The sequence below is a fragment of the Taudactylus pleione genome, unplaced genomic scaffold (assembly GCF_031769625.1).
Source record: "Taudactylus pleione unplaced genomic scaffold, aTauple2 ptg000013l, whole genome shotgun sequence".
NCBI lineage: Eukaryota > Metazoa > Chordata > Amphibia > Anura > Myobatrachidae > Taudactylus > Taudactylus pleione.
Window position 1 is genome coordinate 2,587,055 of NW_028284416.1, and position 18,000 is coordinate 2,605,054.

General features: G+C 46.7%; 1 protein-coding gene across 1 annotated transcript; it reads right to left on the reverse strand.

Annotated features, from left to right (window-relative positions):
- Positions 1–204: 204 nt before the first annotated feature.
- Positions 205–5,996, reverse strand: LOC148542301 (endonuclease domain-containing 1 protein-like). Its single transcript, XM_088469061.1, has 2 exons — positions 5,703–5,996; positions 205–768 (listed from the first exon to the last, which is right to left on the reverse strand). Exons 1-2 carry the CDS (start codon positions 5,994–5,996, stop codon positions 205–207), a joined length of 858 nt encoding a protein of 285 aa, XP_088325187.1.
- Positions 5,997–18,000: the final 12,004 nt, after the last annotated feature.

An 18,000-nucleotide genomic window follows, 5' to 3' on the forward strand; every position in this document is an offset into this window, starting at 1 on the left:
AGATGGGAGCCCCCATTCTATGTAAGAAGCTGGATGACAGGTCAGTTCTAGGCTACAACTTACTTAGCACAGTAATCTGACTATTCAGTAAAAAAATGGGACTATTGAGGGGGTGGGGTGGGGGTGGTCTATAACCTTTACAACCATTACACGAAAACTTTCACAATATTGGAAGAATATTTATTGACCGGACATTGCACGAATTTAACTGCAGTTGTTTTGGAACAGTGTGACGCTGACCCCCAGTAGGCTTCCCAGCTGGCTCTGCAGGCTGGCAATAGTGAGTCCAGACGTCACTGTGTTGGCATCATTTGGTGCCAGGGACCCTTCGGCTCTGATTGGCTGGTTGCTGCTGTTCAGGCAGCAGAAGGCACTCCAGACGTGGCTGGGAATGTTGACTCTTTGCACCCCGCTTACTGAAATCCAGTTGTTTCCAGGCACCACGCCGGTGACCACATACATTGTGCCACAGCTGGCCGCAATGTCCCGCACTCTCATCTCATTGTTACGCCAAGCTCCGCTGTTCAGAGGCCCATACATGGGCGCCACGTTGGTCAGGGTATAAGTGACTTTCTGCGAGGGCCCGTCTGGGTGGTCTGCGTTGGGGTTGAGGTGGCCCTTGTGGTAACTACTTCCTGTAAAATCGGAGTTGATGGCTTGAACGTTTTTTATGAGTTCAGTAGCGTCTCCGGAGAGGCCGAGGTCTCGGATCGCTGTTTCCGTCGCAGGCTGAAGCATTATATACTGAGGAAGCCTGGTGTCCACCAGCTGCAATATACAGAATGCACAATTAATGGACATTTTCATTATTTAAAGCATAGCTATCACTTATAAGCGGTGGAGGCAGACATTTTTTGGGGCAACTATTTTCTGGACTGAAGTCCCACAGAGATATATGCCACCCAATAACCCGTTTTCAGTGGAACAGTCCCAGTTTTTTGGCCCTTGTAAGGTACATGTTCAATTGGGTTGTAAAAATAAAATGGGGATTAGATGGTTAGGGGGAAGCATTTGACTTATGATGGGTAGGTCTCTGGACAATACGTGGCTGGTCTGTATAAATCACATGTCCTGATTAACTGACTCATTGACTGACTCATCACGCCCAGCCCAAACCCCTGGACCTAGAAACATGAAAGTCGGGGAGTATATTCCTTCCATGACTTAGGTGAACACTAAGGGCCATATTCAATTGCCGGCAAAAAGCTGTTATCGGCGATACTTTTTCGCAGATTATGTCATTTCACCAATCTGAAGTTATCCCCGTATCCAATTGCGGAAACTTTTCGCAGGTGCCAAAAGTGAATGCAAAAGAACCAGCGAAAAGCTTTCACCCATGAATAGTTGTCGTAAAAAAGTGCAGAATTGGGGTTTTGGGGTACAAACTTCCAGTAACCACCCAGTACCCCTTGGACAGTCCCTCAAAGGTAAACTGTGTCAAAAAAATTTGCACAGGACACCCCAAAAAAGTACTTTAGTTTGGGGGCGAAAAAAAAACAAAGTTGGGGGACAAACTTTAAAACTAGTGAAATAGACTCTGGGGAGGGGGTCCGCAAGTATGCGGCAGGTGTTTTTCTGATTACAGGTGGTTGCGGCAGGTGGATTTTTCAAGTTTTTTAAATGTTCACATTAGCCACTGTAGAATATGCTTGCACCCATTTTCAAGTACCCAAAATTTGACGGAACTACTAATTTTTCCCCAAAAAATTTGCTAAACGCTATTCTTCACCACTTTTTCAAAGATGCAAAATAACAGCTATTGAGACCATTTAAATACCCCAAATACCTTCAGCAGGGCTATACGGGGGTACCCATAGTGAAACCCCATGTCACAGCATCTTTTGGGGGTGTCAGGCTGATTTCACCAAAAATGACAGAATTTTTCGGTCATTCCGATTTTGCCGGGTGCCATTTTCACCGGTTTGAAATTGAATACGCGGATACGCGGGGACGAGCGCGATACTTTTTCTCTCAGAAACCAAGCGATGTCGGCAAAAAGTCCGGAAACAGACAATTGAATATGGCCCTAAGTAGGAATTTTCTTAAATTTGACTCGTCATGCCATGACGAGGCCCTTCCCTGCTGTACAGCCGTGCGTTCAAATGCGCAAGGACTGAGATGCCCTCTGCCAGCGTCCGTACCATCTGTCGCACAATCGTGCACCAGCCCTAGGATAGATGCAGTTTCTTTGCCTGAGCTTGTCCTCCGATGTGAACGATTCTGCGTCTGTTTATGCTTCCATTATCAGCGACACGCCCAGACCACTCCCATAACACGCCCCTATGACGGACCATCTCCGTTCGCGCCCTATGCCACCTTCCTGTGACCAGGGTCGGCTCTAGGGATGTTCGACCAGTGCTGTCGCACAGGGGCGCCACCCGTAGAGGGCGGCACCCCTCCCCAGCATCTCGATTTCAGCGGGACAGTACTGTCCTGCTGTTCCACCCGCGGGCCGAAGTGGCCCGCGGGTGGTCAAATCGGGAGGCTGGGGACCCCCACCGCCGAAGCTGTGCGGCGGTGCCGGACCCCCGTGGAGAGCGAATGGATGCTGCACGCATGCGCGCGGCAACCATTCACTGACGGGAGAGGGCTGGGGGAAGCCCAGCCAGTGACGGAGTGCTGGGCTTTACCCCCAGACTGACGTTATTTGGAGGCGTGCCATGCGGGCACGTCTCCAAATAACGTCACACAGGGGGCGTGACCTATGGGAATTAGGCCACGCCCCCAAATTTGATCGCGAGGTTAGGGCGCTCTCTCAAGAGCCGGCACAGAGTGCTCAGAACCGCCGGCCCTGCCTGTGACCGTCCAGAAACGCCGAACACATTTTCAAAGCATTTCTGACCCTCTCGCGAGCGCATAGCGCTCGCAAGCGGGTCGATAGCTGGGCAGTGCATTGCGCGAGCCCCGTAGCGAGTGAATTTTCACCCGGTGCGGGACTCACTACAAGATGGGGCGGCTGTCGATTGTGATTTACAGCTCGCCCCGTTTTGTAGGCGTGCAGGGGGGTTGGCTGGACAAATGGAGGCATTCCTGAAGGAACGCCTGCCGTTTATGGGCGGCCCTACTGACATCACCAGTTATGTCAGTAGTGAACTTCCTGCTCTATTAGAGCAGGAAGTTCACTGGGGATTGCGGTGGACGAGACCCTACCACAAGGGTCTTTTCGCAAGCCAGATGGTCGCGATAATCGCGACCATCGCCAGGCTGCCCGCTAAAGCTGTGGGTGGTCACCCATGGCTTAGTGAGCGGCCTGGAGGCCGGTGAAAAAAAAAACGTCCCGCCCTGATTAAGAGCAAGCGCTCGCAAATAGCGAGTGCCTCTGAATCAGGGCCACTGTGTGTACGATATCTGGACACATGCGCAGAAGATTAAATTGGCTCCACTGCGCCAAACAACGTCGCTGGTTCTCACTCAGAATCAGACCCTTATTTACTGTATTATCTACGCCAGTGGTTTTCAAACTCGGTCCTCAGGACCCCACACAGGTCACATTTTCCAGTCATTACTCACTGCCACATTTAAAAAATAAAAAAAACAACAGGTGGAGCTAATTATATCACTTGTGATTATTTCAGGAGACCTGGAAAACATGCACTGTTTGGGGTCCTGAGAACCGAGTTTGAGAACCTGTGCTATCGTGGGCCTTAAGTGCGCACATTTGTTCCTCCTGACGTAACCCTATCACATATTCACGTAAAGACACTTTGAGTCTTTCCCCTGTCCATAGATGCGCCCCAAAATGTGTGGAATGTGGTGGGGGCTGAATACAATTTGAAAGCATTGCATGTAGGTGCAACATCGGATCCATATGCACAGTGGGGGTGATTCACAGGTGGATGCAGGGAAGCCATTGGGCGCAAGTGGCCGATGGTTTCCCCTCTGCGCTCGTCCGAGATGCACTGTGCTTGTGCTCCGATGGTTGCCGCCCAGAGACGCAGTTCAAAATTGCATGCAGATCCACGCATGTTCCATGGGCAGTTTAACTTGGGGGGTGGCTACCAGTCACGGGCATGTTGGTGTCGGCAAGTGTGTCGTAAGACACAGTTGCACTGACATCGGCAGCCATGTTCGGTTGGACATTCTGCGTCTGCCATGGGACAGGTGCAATGACCGTTGGCGCGGCCAAGGGTGCGCCAATAGTGCGTCTTTGTATGCACATCAGCGGATTTGCACTTCAGTGGGCAAAAGACACAGCTGCTACCGCAGTAGCGTCCACCTCTGAATAATCCCCAATATTGGGAATGTGGCCACGTCTATTTTGCCTGGTCCAAGTCCTTTGCACCTGCCCCTCCACCCCTGGGTAAATAAATTAAACTGGGTTTAGAAGCAAAAGCATCAAACTAGTTAAATAGACAATCAGCTTTGTACCCTCCCACCTCTGCTGTATCAGCCAATGGGTCATCTCCTGGGTTTGGGTACGGGGTCTCGGTGGCGGGGATTCCGGGATCAGAATACAAACAGCTGTATCCTGATGCTTGGAGGTAAGTACCCTAACCCCTATCTCTTCCTCTAACCCTCCTCCCCCGCAGCCTAACCCTAATCCTCCCTCACTCGCCTGCAGCCTAACCCTAACCCTCCCCTTCCTCAGGCTTACCCTAACCCTCCCCCCACAGCCTAACCCTAACTCACCCCCTAGTGCCTAAACCTAACCCTCAACCCTAATACTTACCGTCGGGATGTCAGCGGTCGGGATTCTGGCACCGAGATTCAGACTACATTTTGCCCGCAACCCTGCACTCCTGAAATGACTGAGCCTGGACTTTTTTACCACTCTGAACGGGATGTAGTCAATGTCCCAGCGGACGAAATGCCGGCCGTCGATATACCGACGCCGGCATCCCACCCACCAGGCAAAATGCAGAAGGCGCTATCTCTCCTACGATCTAGATACTGGCGTCGGAATCCCGACAGCCGGTATCCCGATTGTAAAAGACCGGACCCAGGTAAGTGTTAACCGCGGTGGGGAGTTAGCTTTAGGCACCCCCTGTGGGGGTTTAGGATTAGGCACTCCCCCAGGGAGGGTTAGGGTTTGAGGGGGGCAAGGGAGGGTTAGAGTTAGGCACCACTGGGGGGAGGTTAGGGTTAGGAACCCCCCAGGAGGGTTAGGTTTAGGGTGCGGAGGGTTAGGTTTAGGCACCACTGGGGGGAGGTTAGAGATAGGCACCCCTAAGGGAGGGTTAGGGGGGGACACACATGGGAGGGTTAGGATACTTACCACCCGGCGTCGGCATCTCCTCCTGTCGGGTTTCCACTGTCGGGATCTGAGTAGTCGTCATTCAGTGGGGCCCAGGTGTAACCTTAGAGGGCCTTTGCACGGGGGGGGGAAGTGTGCCCCCTTCAGTCCTGGGACTGCTGTTTTGGTGCCATCATTCAAATTTAGTTAACAAATAAAAGCTGTGACCTTATTTGGCCATTCATAAGTGTTGTGCTTTTATTTCGATGGTACATTTGCATCTGAACTGTGTTGATATTCAAAAGTGTATTGGCCATTAGACGAGTGTCAGCTCATGAATTCCTCCATGGTTCAATATTTCAGCAGAATACTGCGTATGTTTTAGATAACTAAGCAAATATCGAAGTTGGAGAAAAGTCTGGATTGAAAGCTACGGTGTGAGAGAAGCTCCATTTGGACTTGTGTGTTGCATAAACTAAGAGTTACGCATTCATATATGTTGCACATGATAGATTACAACCCAACTCACCTGTGGCTCCAGTCGAAAGGTCTGATCGGCTCCTGTGACGTCACCAGGTCGGGTTTCCAGGATATAGGCAGAGTACAGAGGGCTTCGGTTACCCTTGTGATACAGCGATGCAAAGAAAGGATTGTTGTAGGTCTCGTACATCGAGCAGACAGAGCTGATGGAACCAGACAGGCTGGTGAATCCTGTAGGCGGGGTACTAGCATAGAACTGGCCAAGACAGCCATTGAAGTTTGTGCTCACTGTGGCCAAGGTTGCATGAACCAGACCCAAAACTAAAAGGAACTGGCAGATCATGACGGTGGGATCCTGGTACTTTGCCCACAAACCTGAAGTGCAATCCCTCAGCAACCAAACCGTACAATGGTCCGCACAGTGACTCTGCCAATGTTTATATGTTATATATAGCGTACATGTGCTGTGTTTCCATATGATTAGAATCAGCTAAACAAAATTGGAAGGTCGAGAATCTGACGGCATCTGGTAAGTTCTCATCATGCGGAATAAAATGCAAGGGGTCAGCAGCACAGGGTTCCATGGAGAAAAACTAACTACGGAGGATCCATGTCATCTATAACCGAGGAACAAGGGTGACATTTGTGCATCTCTTTTAATGTTGATATGTTCATTTTGCCACAACATTGGTAAATTAGCCTATTATTGTGGATTTCTACAACCATGTCCTGTATCTCCTCTATATCCCCTATGGGTGGGGTATGAAATACCGGCAGTCCCGGTTCCCTTCTGTCAATATGCCGACAGCGGCATCCCAATGCTCGGTATCCCAACAGGGGTCGGGTAAGTATAGTAATCCTCCCTTCTTGGTGCCAAAATCTAACCCTCCCCACCCCGCACCCTAACTCTCCCCGTTAGTGCCTAAATCTTACCGCCCCCCCTTAGTGCCTAACCCTAACCCCCCCGCAGTGGTGCCTAATCCTAACATCCCCCAAAGATGCCTAACACTAACCCCCCCATATAGAGTCAGTGTTCTGGACACATAGATCATCAGCCGCTGCTTGTGTGTGGGTAGCGGTGTATATACACAAGCAAGCGCTTTGCCCTTTTAGTAGTCTCTAGCCAGCATATATTGCAGGGTCTCCTGGAGCTGTGTAGACCACGTCTGTGTTGCACTGTGGCGCTATTACACAGTGACAAGATGGCGCCTTGCATGTGCAGAAGACTAAAGCGGCGGCCATCTTGGCACAAGAAAGACTCTTCTCTAAAGCAGCATCATGGAGGCAGCTCAGTAGCGTACTCATATTTCAACAGTGCAACTTGTACCGCTGCCCAGGAACGCAAAACAGGAGGGTTGGAGCCCCAGCTGCCCCGGTAGCGCCTGTCTCATGACTCTGGGGTGCCTTGAAGGGCATCCCACTACTTGGAAAGGCCTGCTCCTGTGTCCAGCTCCCTCCGCCCAACACTTACCTTCCGTGATGGCATGATGTCACATATACAGGTGGTGTGGGAACAGCACAACGTGCTACTGGTCTATAGACACAAATATAAAATAATAGTACTAATTTCATTTCAACTGTCTGTATTCACACATTCATTGACTTCCTTTTAAAAAAATCAAATGGGAATTGGTTTTCCTTCCACAAATCAAATGCAAATACTAATTAAATAATGCAATATATGAAAGCAGCCACAGTAATAACTTATGCAGTATTGGTGAGAGGGATCAGGGCCGTAGCTAGGGTGTGGCCGGTGCCATCGCACAGGGCACCACAGGCCAGGGGGCGCTGTTTGGGGCCTGTCAAATTTCTGTTAATTATCATTCTCACTTATAACTTCCTCTTATTTCATCCCCAGCATCTCCTGGCCTCTCCTATCTCTTCCCTGGCCCTTCCCCATGAGGCCATTCCCCTTTTTTGGGTGCATCATGTCCCTTTGAAAAATGAGGGGGGCGCCAATGCTCTTTCTGGCACAGGGCACCAAAAAGTCTGGCTACGGCTCTGGGAGGGATCATGTTACGTGCTTCCTGATAGGTGCATAGGTATTATTGTTGTGTTCTGCATAACCTGAACATGCCCTCAATGTATTTGGCACCCCCCTCTCAACGTAAAGAATCTTAAGGCCGTGTTCATTTTACCTGCGAAAAGTCGGAATCAGCGATAAATTATAGCCGATGATGTCATTTTCGCATGTTTCAATTATCCCCGTATTCAATTATAAAGACTTTTCACCAGTGGGAAAAGTCTTTGTAAAAAAAACGGGGATAACTTTTTGCCAAGTTTTACATGGCGAAGAAAAAGTGCAGAATTGGGGTTTAGGGGTGCAGGCTTAAAAAATATAGCCTGCATCCCTGGGAACGACCAATAAAAATATCTGTGTGATAAAAAAAAGAAAAAAAAAGAAAAAATGGGACACCCCCAAAAATTATGTTTAATTTTGGGGTGTAAAAAAAAAGGGAACACAGTTCAAAAATAGCAAAGTTGATTCCAGAGGGGTTCCCTTAAATGCGGCAGGAGTATTCTTTATTGCAGGAGTAGCAGCAGGTGCATTTTTGCTGAATTTTTAAATATCATTTTAGGGACTTAAAAATATGCTTACTCTCATTTTCATGTACCACAAATTTGATAGATTTAAAAAAAAAAAAAAATAACTATTCCTAAGTGCTATTCTTCACTAATTCTTCATAGTCGCAAATATGCACCTGCCGCGGGTATTAGAAACCCCGACTTCCTTCAGCAGGTAAAAATGGGGGTACCCATAGTGATCCCCCATGTCTAGACATCTTTAGAGGGGTCCCTGGAATATTTCCCGAAAATTTAAGTTTTTTGCCGATACTTACCTTTCCGCCGGGTCCCATTTTTGCAGCTTTCAAATTGAATACGGGGATAAAGCAGGTGTGTGCCCGATACTTTATCCCCGTAGAGCCTCCGATGTGGAGCAAAAAGTCCAGCATGGACTTTTTGCTCCAATATTGAATACCCCCATAAGCGCAAAATGCAACCAAATCTGCATACGAATGGCAGTGCAAGACATGCGCAGTATGCACATCTATTTTTTTATGCAAAACTTATGTTCTCCTCTATATCAGCACCATACTGTGCAAAAGACTCATATTTACAAAAAAACAAAAACAAAAACCTGTAGCATAATTTAGAACCACTAGGTAGAGATGGAAACATTTTCTATTTCAATTATACACGATTATTACAAATTATTTTTTTATATTTGGAATACAAAACATTTCTTTACAAAATTAAGTGATTCATCAGTTCTTCAGGTCAGAAAAAGTAAAGGTTTACAGTACCTGTCCGCAGAGCCATCTTTAAGTCTCTTTAGTGCATCAACTTTGAATGGACTGTAGAGAGAATATTTGTTTGGAATTTTTTTAAATATTGGTGTGTTGTTTTTTTTTTATTATATTTATAGTGAACAAATCAAAATGAAATCAATTTAAGTTTACCTTAACTTTTAAGTTTAGTTATATTAGCTGGACTATCAATTATTTTATTTTTAACTGTTGTTTTTTTTTGTGTGTGCCTTAGTTGAACCAAAGAACTGACGACTTATGTTGAGCACAATTGGATTGTGGAACAGTCAAGTCACCCTGTTCAACCTCATGAATGTGATGCTTAACGACTGCGATCTGATCTGTACCCTACATCCCTGAGCTCCAATGCTAGAAGGTAGCCAAGATTTCTATGCAAAAAAAAAATCCCCTCCTTCCACACAATGAACCTGATCAAAAATGGGTGCTAATGCCGCTGCTGCACTTTTTGCATGCTGTATGATAAAAATGCGCAATGTCGCAAATAAATCCATATTGCGAGAAATAACTGCAATGGAACTTGATGCATGCGCGCTGTGACTCAGATGAACATAAATAAAATTAAAATGACATTTATTCCCTGTGATATTGCTGCATTTTGCAAGCTTTCACACACTCATTAAAAATGACATTGCAAATTATTTCATGGTCCCAAAGATTCCCAAAAGTATCCGTTACCCTAATTTTTGTCCCCTTTCCCCTGGCCTTACCCCACCTGCTCCCAGTGTAAGCATTTTTGCATTTTCTTACATTCATGTACAATTGCAATATACTTTTAAATTATAATAAACATCTAAAGTTTCTAAACCTAAAGTATATTCCTCAGTATCTGGCCACTATAATTGGTGTTACTTAGAATCTTTGTCATGCAACTAATGAAATGCCAATCCTGATTGGCTGCCTGTCCATAGAGTATTTATTTATTATTTATTACCAGTTATTTATATAGCGCACACATATTCCGCAACGCTTTACAGAGAAAATATTTGGCCATTCACATCAGTCCCTGTCCCAGTGGAGCTTACAATCTATGTATATAAACTGAATTCATTTGAATGGTGAAGCTTTACTGAGTAGTGGACTTGTTCAAAGGTTCTCTTTTTAAACCACTTGGACTACTCTGAATCAAGAAAAGATCTCGAAAGGCCAGTATTGGCTCCTCTACACTACTGAATTATGGGGACAGGACCATTAACTATTAATATTTAAATTCTGCAAATATTATTATTGTAAAATAAGGGGACAATTTTATTATTCATCATTACAAAGTGGGCAATTTTATTTATCCTTAAAAAAGGGGCATTATTATTATTATTATTATATATCATTATTAAAGGGGCATTATTAAAGGGGCCCTCATTCAGAGCCGTACGCTCTGTGCAGAGCGCACGCTCTGAATGAGGGCCGCCCTCCATAAAAATGGAGCGTCCTCCTGGACGCTCGTATAGCTGTGGGTTACCACCCACAGCCTATACGAGCGTGCAGTTTGATGGCCGCGATGGTCGTGACCATCGCGACCATCGAAACTGCGAGCCGGAGCCTGCGGTTGAGGTTTTCAACCGCAAGCCCAGGAGTGCTTTTGGCTCTATCAGAGCCAAAATCACTCCCACTGACATCACTAGTGATATCAGTGGGCCGGCTTCTGACGGGAGGCGTTCCCGTGGGAACGCCCCCGTCAGGGAGGCACGCCCCCGGCACGCCCACCAAAGGGAGCATGCTGTCAATCAACATCGACAGCACGCCCCCTTTGATCAGACACAGCGAGCGAAGGAAAGTCCTTCGCTCGTCGCGTCTGGCGCATGCGCACGACGGAGCTCCCGCCGTCGTGCGCATGCGCAGAGCACAACATCGACCCACTTGCAAGCGGACAGCCGCTTGCGAGTGGGTCTGAATCAGGCCCTTAGTTTTGACCTCAGTGCTGGGACCTGAGTGTATGTTCGCTCCACCCCCTATAGAGCGGTGATACTTTGCCTTAAACCACATGCAGTTTAATGGTTTATATTCGCAAAAACATTGCTGGTGATTTATATTTTAAGCCTCCAAATCCCTGGATCCAATCCAGGGCTTTGGAGGACAAAATCACCATTGCTGTGCAGTGGTCAAAACCCCATATTTATAAATTCCCCTCAGTATCCTGCTACATGATAAACATATGTAGGGAATATACACAAGTCAGTTGTATATTAATAACTTCAGTAATGTATAGACTTTGGTATGTATTGACAAATAGTAGATTTATTGGCTAATTATGTTATTGCAATTTCTGACTATTTACAACATCCATCCATTATTATGTGAACTCAGTGACAGTGAATGCACCAACTGATATACATTTGACACCACAAGTCTTCATTAACAAAGAAACATTTATTATTCTGTACAGTCTTATAAAAATATAAATACACATGTGTCTGATGTATCATTCTCAAATCTCCTTTAGATTGTAAGCTGTACAGAACAGGGCCCACATTCCATTTCACTGTCCTTATGATTGCACATCGAATATGTCTGTGATCTACAATACTATTAATAATATTTCTCATGAAATATGAAATGAATCCCATTACTAGCACACCACAAATTATAATATATTCATATGATACTGTGTTACAATATTATTAATCATATACTTTTTTATAAATTTAGTTCTTGATTCTTCTAAATGAAGATTCAGTGGAGACACATGATTATTATTTTCAGAAGGGCAATGTTAGTGCCCATAGCAGTACCCACAGTTTGTAATGTACTCTAATGATAGTTGCTAGTCCATTATAGAAATCAGCCCTTCTATAGTCACACTTTACTTAACACAGAAAGGGATCTTGATATGCTGTTGGTAACTCTGTGTCACCTCTTGCCATATCATGTAGTGACCAGGCATTGTAAGTCCGGAGGTTAATCCTATCTCAACAACCTAATTAACAAAGCAGCTTCTATGTGTCTCTGTGACAATCAGAGAAATCTTTTGTGATATGAGTCCTTGAGGAATCATGACGCACTTCACATGAAACAGATGTGACATTTTTCCAGGGGTGTGACGAAAGATCCAAAATGCTGATCATGGTATAAGTATCATCTTCTTCTGACTGAGTAGGTCCTGCAATAATGTCCCCCAGGGCCATTTCACTATCCACCTTCCACATAACCTCTATAACTGGGGGATAGAAACCAGTTACCGAACATGCGACATGGAGAAGGTTGGAACTGTCAACTGCTCATGAGGGGCTTGTACATTGTCACCTGTAAAATACACAACATGAGAATGAGTTATTACATGTACACATACTAGCTACTTATTTTGCTGGAATTTACATTTCAACTAGTCTCTTGACTTTCATTTGACACTGACCCTGTATGCATAAGAATAAGATATTATTCAGTAGTATACTAGTAGAGGTTTAACACCAGCTAAACAGCACTGAAGGTCCCCACTACTATTTGGGGCTATATTTACTACGGCAATAATACTAAATGCAATGGTTTTGCACAATAAATAAATAATAATAATAAAACAACATTTAACAACATAAGGACCCAGTGTAACTCATTTTGAAGTGAAAAGCATAGTGGAAAATCTGAAGATTTGTTTTGTGTGTTGCACCCTGTAGTCTTATAATGAACACCAAGAAAGCGGACAGCTATCTCCCAGAATAGTGTACTTTACTACTAAGCTCTCAGGGCCCGATTCAGAGCTGCTCGCGGCTGGCCGATTTTTGGTATCTGGGCATGTGTATAAGTCGCAGTGCGTGTGCGCAAGCCAGTCACTGTGATCGGGAAGCTCAGATGGCTCGCAAAAAACACTAAGTGACAGGACGAGCCATTTGTGGGTGGTGACAGGGGAAGGTCAATGAAAACGGGGGTGTGGATGTGCGAACGCAGGCGTGCCTGTGTGTTCTAACGGCGTTTCATGGGCGTGCATAATTATCTTGGAGCGTCATTGTACATGTCACCTGGCTGTGTTTCACACTGCAGCGATCGCAGTGTTTGCGTAGGGGTATGGTCAACCTTAAGTGCTGCGAGTGGATACGATGGTACTCAATGTTACTGATATTGCATACACTTCCTGGAGATGACGTGTGCTGCGAAGGGAAAGGGGGTGTCATTAGACTGGCTTGCGATCGCACTGCCGTCGCACGCTAAGACATAGTGGGCGTACTAATGTCTTAACGTGCAATCGCAGCTTTTGAATATATTAGCAGGTGATAGCTGTGTGCGAACGCAGCTAGCGAGTGGGTCTGAATCGGGCCCTCTGTTAACATATGCTAATTTCTACATGAATACAGTTAGACCCATGTATAGATTATTCTTCTATCTCATGGATGCTGGGAACTGTGAAGCCTTTTTGAGGATTATGGCCCGAAGAACAGCATCAAGTGCAAAAAATGCACACTGTAGATCAGGGATGGGGAATCTCAGCTGTTGACATGTCACGTTCCGCTTCAGCTGACAGTGTTTTCACCAGCAGGTCTTTGCACCTCTGCAGGCTTGTGTCAGCCAGAAAGAGAGCCACCACATAGGCTTTAAACCTAGGATCGAGTACAGTGGCCAAAATGTAGTGTTCTGATTTCAAAAGATTGACCACCCTCGAATCCTGGAAAATCGAATGAAGGGCTTTATCCTCAAGTCCCACATGCCGAGCTGAATCACTCCATCTTAGCTCCTCCTTCACTTTCTCCAGCTGCTTCTGCAAAAGCCTGATGAGGGGAATGACCTGACTCAAGCTGGCAGTGTCTGAACTGACTTCACGTGTGGCAAGTTCGAAGGGCTGGAGAACCTTGCACAACACGGAAATCATTCTCCACTGCGCTTGAGTCAGGTGCATACCCCCTCCTTTGCCTATGTCATAGGTGGATGCATAGGCTTGAATGGCCTTTTGCTGCTCCTCCATCCTCTGAAGCATATAGAGGGTTGAGTTCCACTGCGTCACAAACTCTTTCTTCAGGTGATGGCAGGGCGGGTTCAAGAGTGTTTGCTGGCGCTCCAGTCTTCGGCACACAGTCGCTGAATTGCAAAAGTGGCCAGAAATTTTTTGGGCCACCCAAAGCGTCTCTTGCACGCCCCTGTCGCCTTTCAGAAAATTCTGCACCACCAAATTTATTGTGTGAGCAAAACATGGGACGTGCTGGAATTTGCCCAGATGTAATACCCGCACAATATTGGTGGCGTTATCAGTTATCACAAATCCCCAGGAATGTCTAAGTGGGGTAAGCCATTGGGCGATGATTTCCCTCAGTTTCTCTAAGAGGTTGTCGGCGGTGTGCCTCTTACTGTAACCAGTGATACACAGCGTAGCCTGCCTTGGAACGAGCTGGCATTTCTGAGATGCTGCTACTGGTGACGCTGCTGTTGTTGCTGCATAAGGTGATACATCTACCCAGTGGGCTGTCACAGTCATATAGTCCTTAGTCTGCCCTGTTCCACTTGTCCACATGTCCGTGGTTAAGTGGACATTGGGTACAACCGCATTTTTTAGGACACTGATTACACTTTTTCTGACGTCTCTGTACATTCTCGGTATCGCCTGCCTAGTGAAGTGGAATCTAGACGGGATTTGGTACAGGGGACGCACTACCTCCATCAATGATCTAAATCCCACTGCACTAATGGCGTATACCGGACGCACGTCTAACAACAACATAGCTTTCAGGGCCTCAGTTATCCGCTTTGCTTCAGGATGACTGCTGTTGTACTTAATCCTCCTGGCTAAGGACTGTTGGAGGGTCAATTGCTTAGTAAAAGAAGTAGTGGTGTTCCTACTTCCTCTCTGGGATGATGAACGATTCCCAGCAGCAACAGCAGCAGCAGTGGCAGCAGTAGGCGTAGCAATGCAGGATCCTCCGAAGGAATCCCGGATAGGAGAGGAGTCAGTCATGCCAGTGACATGGCCTACAGGACTACTTCTGATCCTGATTGAGGAGGAAATTGATGAGGAGGGAGTTGACGTTGTGGTTTGCAGGCGCTTGGATACAACAGGACAAAGGGATTTAGGTGTCCCTGGACTGCTTACAGTTTCTGAACTTGACAGTGACTTTTTATGAACGCGCTGCAGGTGATGTATAAGGGAGGATGTTCCTAGGTGGTTAACATCCTTACCCCTATTACTCCACCTTTACATATGGTACATATGGCAAGACAGTTGTTGTCCAGATTTGGATAGAAATATTTCCAGACCAAAGAGGTGGAATGTTTGGTTTTCTGCCCAAGCATGACCGTGATGGGCTTTTTCATCCCACGGACAACAACTGTCTCCCCCGGAGCCTGATTTAAACAAACCACCTCACCATCAGAATCCTCCTCATCAACTTCCTCCTCAGCGCCAGTTACACCAATATCCTCATCCTGTTTTAACAGTGACAATTTCAATTTGAATATCAGCAAGTGGACTGTGGGTGATCCTTCCAGCACTTGCAGAGGGCGTGCAAATGGTGGAAGGAGCCACCTCTTCCAGTCCAGTGTTGGGAAGGGCAGGCATCGCAACCGTCACCACACTTGGACTCTCCTTGGGGATTTGTGATATCTTCTTAAAACGCACAGTTCTTTGCTGTGCTTTTGCCAGTTTAACTCGTTTGATTTTTGTAGCTGGAGGAGGGCTTCCATCGTCATGTGAAGCTGAACCACTAGTCATGAATATAGGGGAGGACCTTAGCCGTTCCTTGCCACTCCGTGTCGTAAATCGCATATTGGAAAGTTTACGTTTCTCCTCAGATGATTTAAATAAATTTTTTAAGGTAATTTTCCTGAACTTTGACATTTGGGATTTTATATGCCCTCTAGTATGACATTGGACATCGGCCTTGGCAGACAACGTTGATGGCATTTCATTGTCTATGTCATGACTAGTGGCAGCAGCTTCAGCACTAGGAGGAAGTGGTTCTTGACCTTTCCTTATTTTATTTTTATCTGACAAATTTTTGTCATCCATTTATGTGATATTGATGCACGTGCGGCTAAGGCGCACACAAACACAGATAAATATTTTTTTATTTTTTTTTGAAGCGCACTTTGGGGGTTACACCACCCTTCAACAGTCGAGCCAGCCAGCTCTTTACTTATGACACAGGCGCACGCTTGGCGTTACTTTGTTGATGCACTTGCGGCTACAGCACACACAAGTCACAAACACAGATAAATATTTTTTTATTTTTTTTTGGAGAGCACTTTGGGGGTTACACCACCCTTCAACAGACGAGCCAGCCAGCTCCTTACTTATGACACAGGCGCACGCTTGGCGTTACTTTTTTGGTGCACGTGAGGCTACAGCACACACAAGTCACAAACACAGAAAAAAATTATTTTTATTTTTTTCAGGCACTTTGGGGGTTACACCACCCTTCAACAGACGAGCCAGCCGGCCCTTTACTTATGACACAGATGAACGCTTGGCGTTACTTTGTTGATGCACTTGCGGCTACAGCACACACAAGTCACAAACACAGAAAAAGATTTTTTTATTTTTTTTTGGAGCGCACTTTGGGGGTTACACCACCCTTCAACAGATGAGCCAGCCGGCTCTTTACTTATGACACAGGTGCATGTTTGGCATTACTTTGTTGATGCATGTGCGGCTACAGCGCACACAAGTCACAAACACAGAAAAAAAAATTTTTCAGGCACTTTGGGGGTTACACCACCCTTCAACAGACGAGCCAGCCGGCCCTTTACTTATGACACAGGCACATGCTTGGCGCTACTTTGTTGATGCACGTGCGTCTACAGCGCACACAAACAGAAAAATATTTTTTGGGGGCACTTGTGGGGAACACTCCTGATGGACAGAGCACCCCCTGGACAACACTACAGCACCCCTTTAGGAATACAGGACCTCATTCAGAGCCGGTCGCACAGAGCGTGCGGTCGGTCTGAATGAGGGGAGGACGTCTTGAATTTTCAAGACGTCCTCCTTTGCGGTGGTAAGGCTGTGGGTTAACACCCACAGCCTTACGACCGCCTAAGGTGATGGTCGCGATGGTCAAGACCATCGCGACCATCGGGGCTTACGACGAGACCCTAGGGTAGGGTCTCCCTTGTCGTAAGCCCCGGAGAGCTTTCGGCTCTGTCTGAGCCGGAAGCTCTCCACTGACATCACTAGTGATGTCAGTGGGGCCGCCCCCAAACGGTAGGCGTTCCCATGGGAACACCCCTGTTTGGGCTGCCCCCCCCCGGCCCGCCTTCCAAACGGGGCGAGCTGTCAATCAACATCGACAGCTCGCCCCCTTTGGATCGAGACCCGCTACGACCGGCGCTGTCGGTCGTAGCGGGTCTCATGCATGCGCACGACGGCGCCGTCGCCGTCGTGTGCATGCTCTGTGGGGGGCCATCGACCCGGTCCGAGAGCATCGGCGCTAATGACCGGGTCTGAATGACCCCCACAGTCTTTATGGGACACTGCACAACACAGCCCAGCCAGCCCCTATGGACTTTGGAGTGGACACAGCACCTACGGACGACAACAGCAGCACAACTCCCACCATCCCTCTTCACTGTCCACAGCCGGAGTGAAAAATGGCGCCGACACGGGGACTTTTTATAGAATCCAAAACCCGCGAGAATCCAACAGCGGCATGATGACGTTTTGCCTCGATTTCAGATCTGAGTCAGGCGGGAAAACTCGAACCTGACTCGGATCTGGCTCGGATCGGGGGGATTCGGGGGGGTTCAGATTTCAGAAATCCGAACCCGCTCACTCCTAATATACTGTATATATATATGTATGAGTGTGTTTAGTATGTCATTTTGCCACCGGTATTTCCGATGTGGGTTGCACAAAATTGAACATATCACTTTTGCTAATTCCTAGTGACATCAGTAAGGCACTCGGTGCCTCATACCTCAACGATGTCACTAGAGTTTTCTTTTTATAAGCTGCTCTCTTACGAATATTGATTCAGCCCACAAGATGGGAGCCCACACTCTATGTAAGAAGCAGGAGAACAGGTCAGTTTTAGGATACAACTTTACGACCATTACAGGAAAACTTTCACAATATTGGAAGAATATTTATTCACCAGACATTGCACAAAT

Coding starts and splice junctions, on each gene's coding strand:
- LOC148542301 (XM_088469061.1), bottom strand. CDS start 5,996: ATGATCTGCCAGTTCCTTTTAGTTTTGGGTCTGGTTCATGCAACCTTG. Junction 769..5,702: donor CCTTTCGACTGGAGCCACAG/GTGAGTTGGGTT, acceptor TGTATATTGCAG/CTGGTGGACACCAGGCTTCC.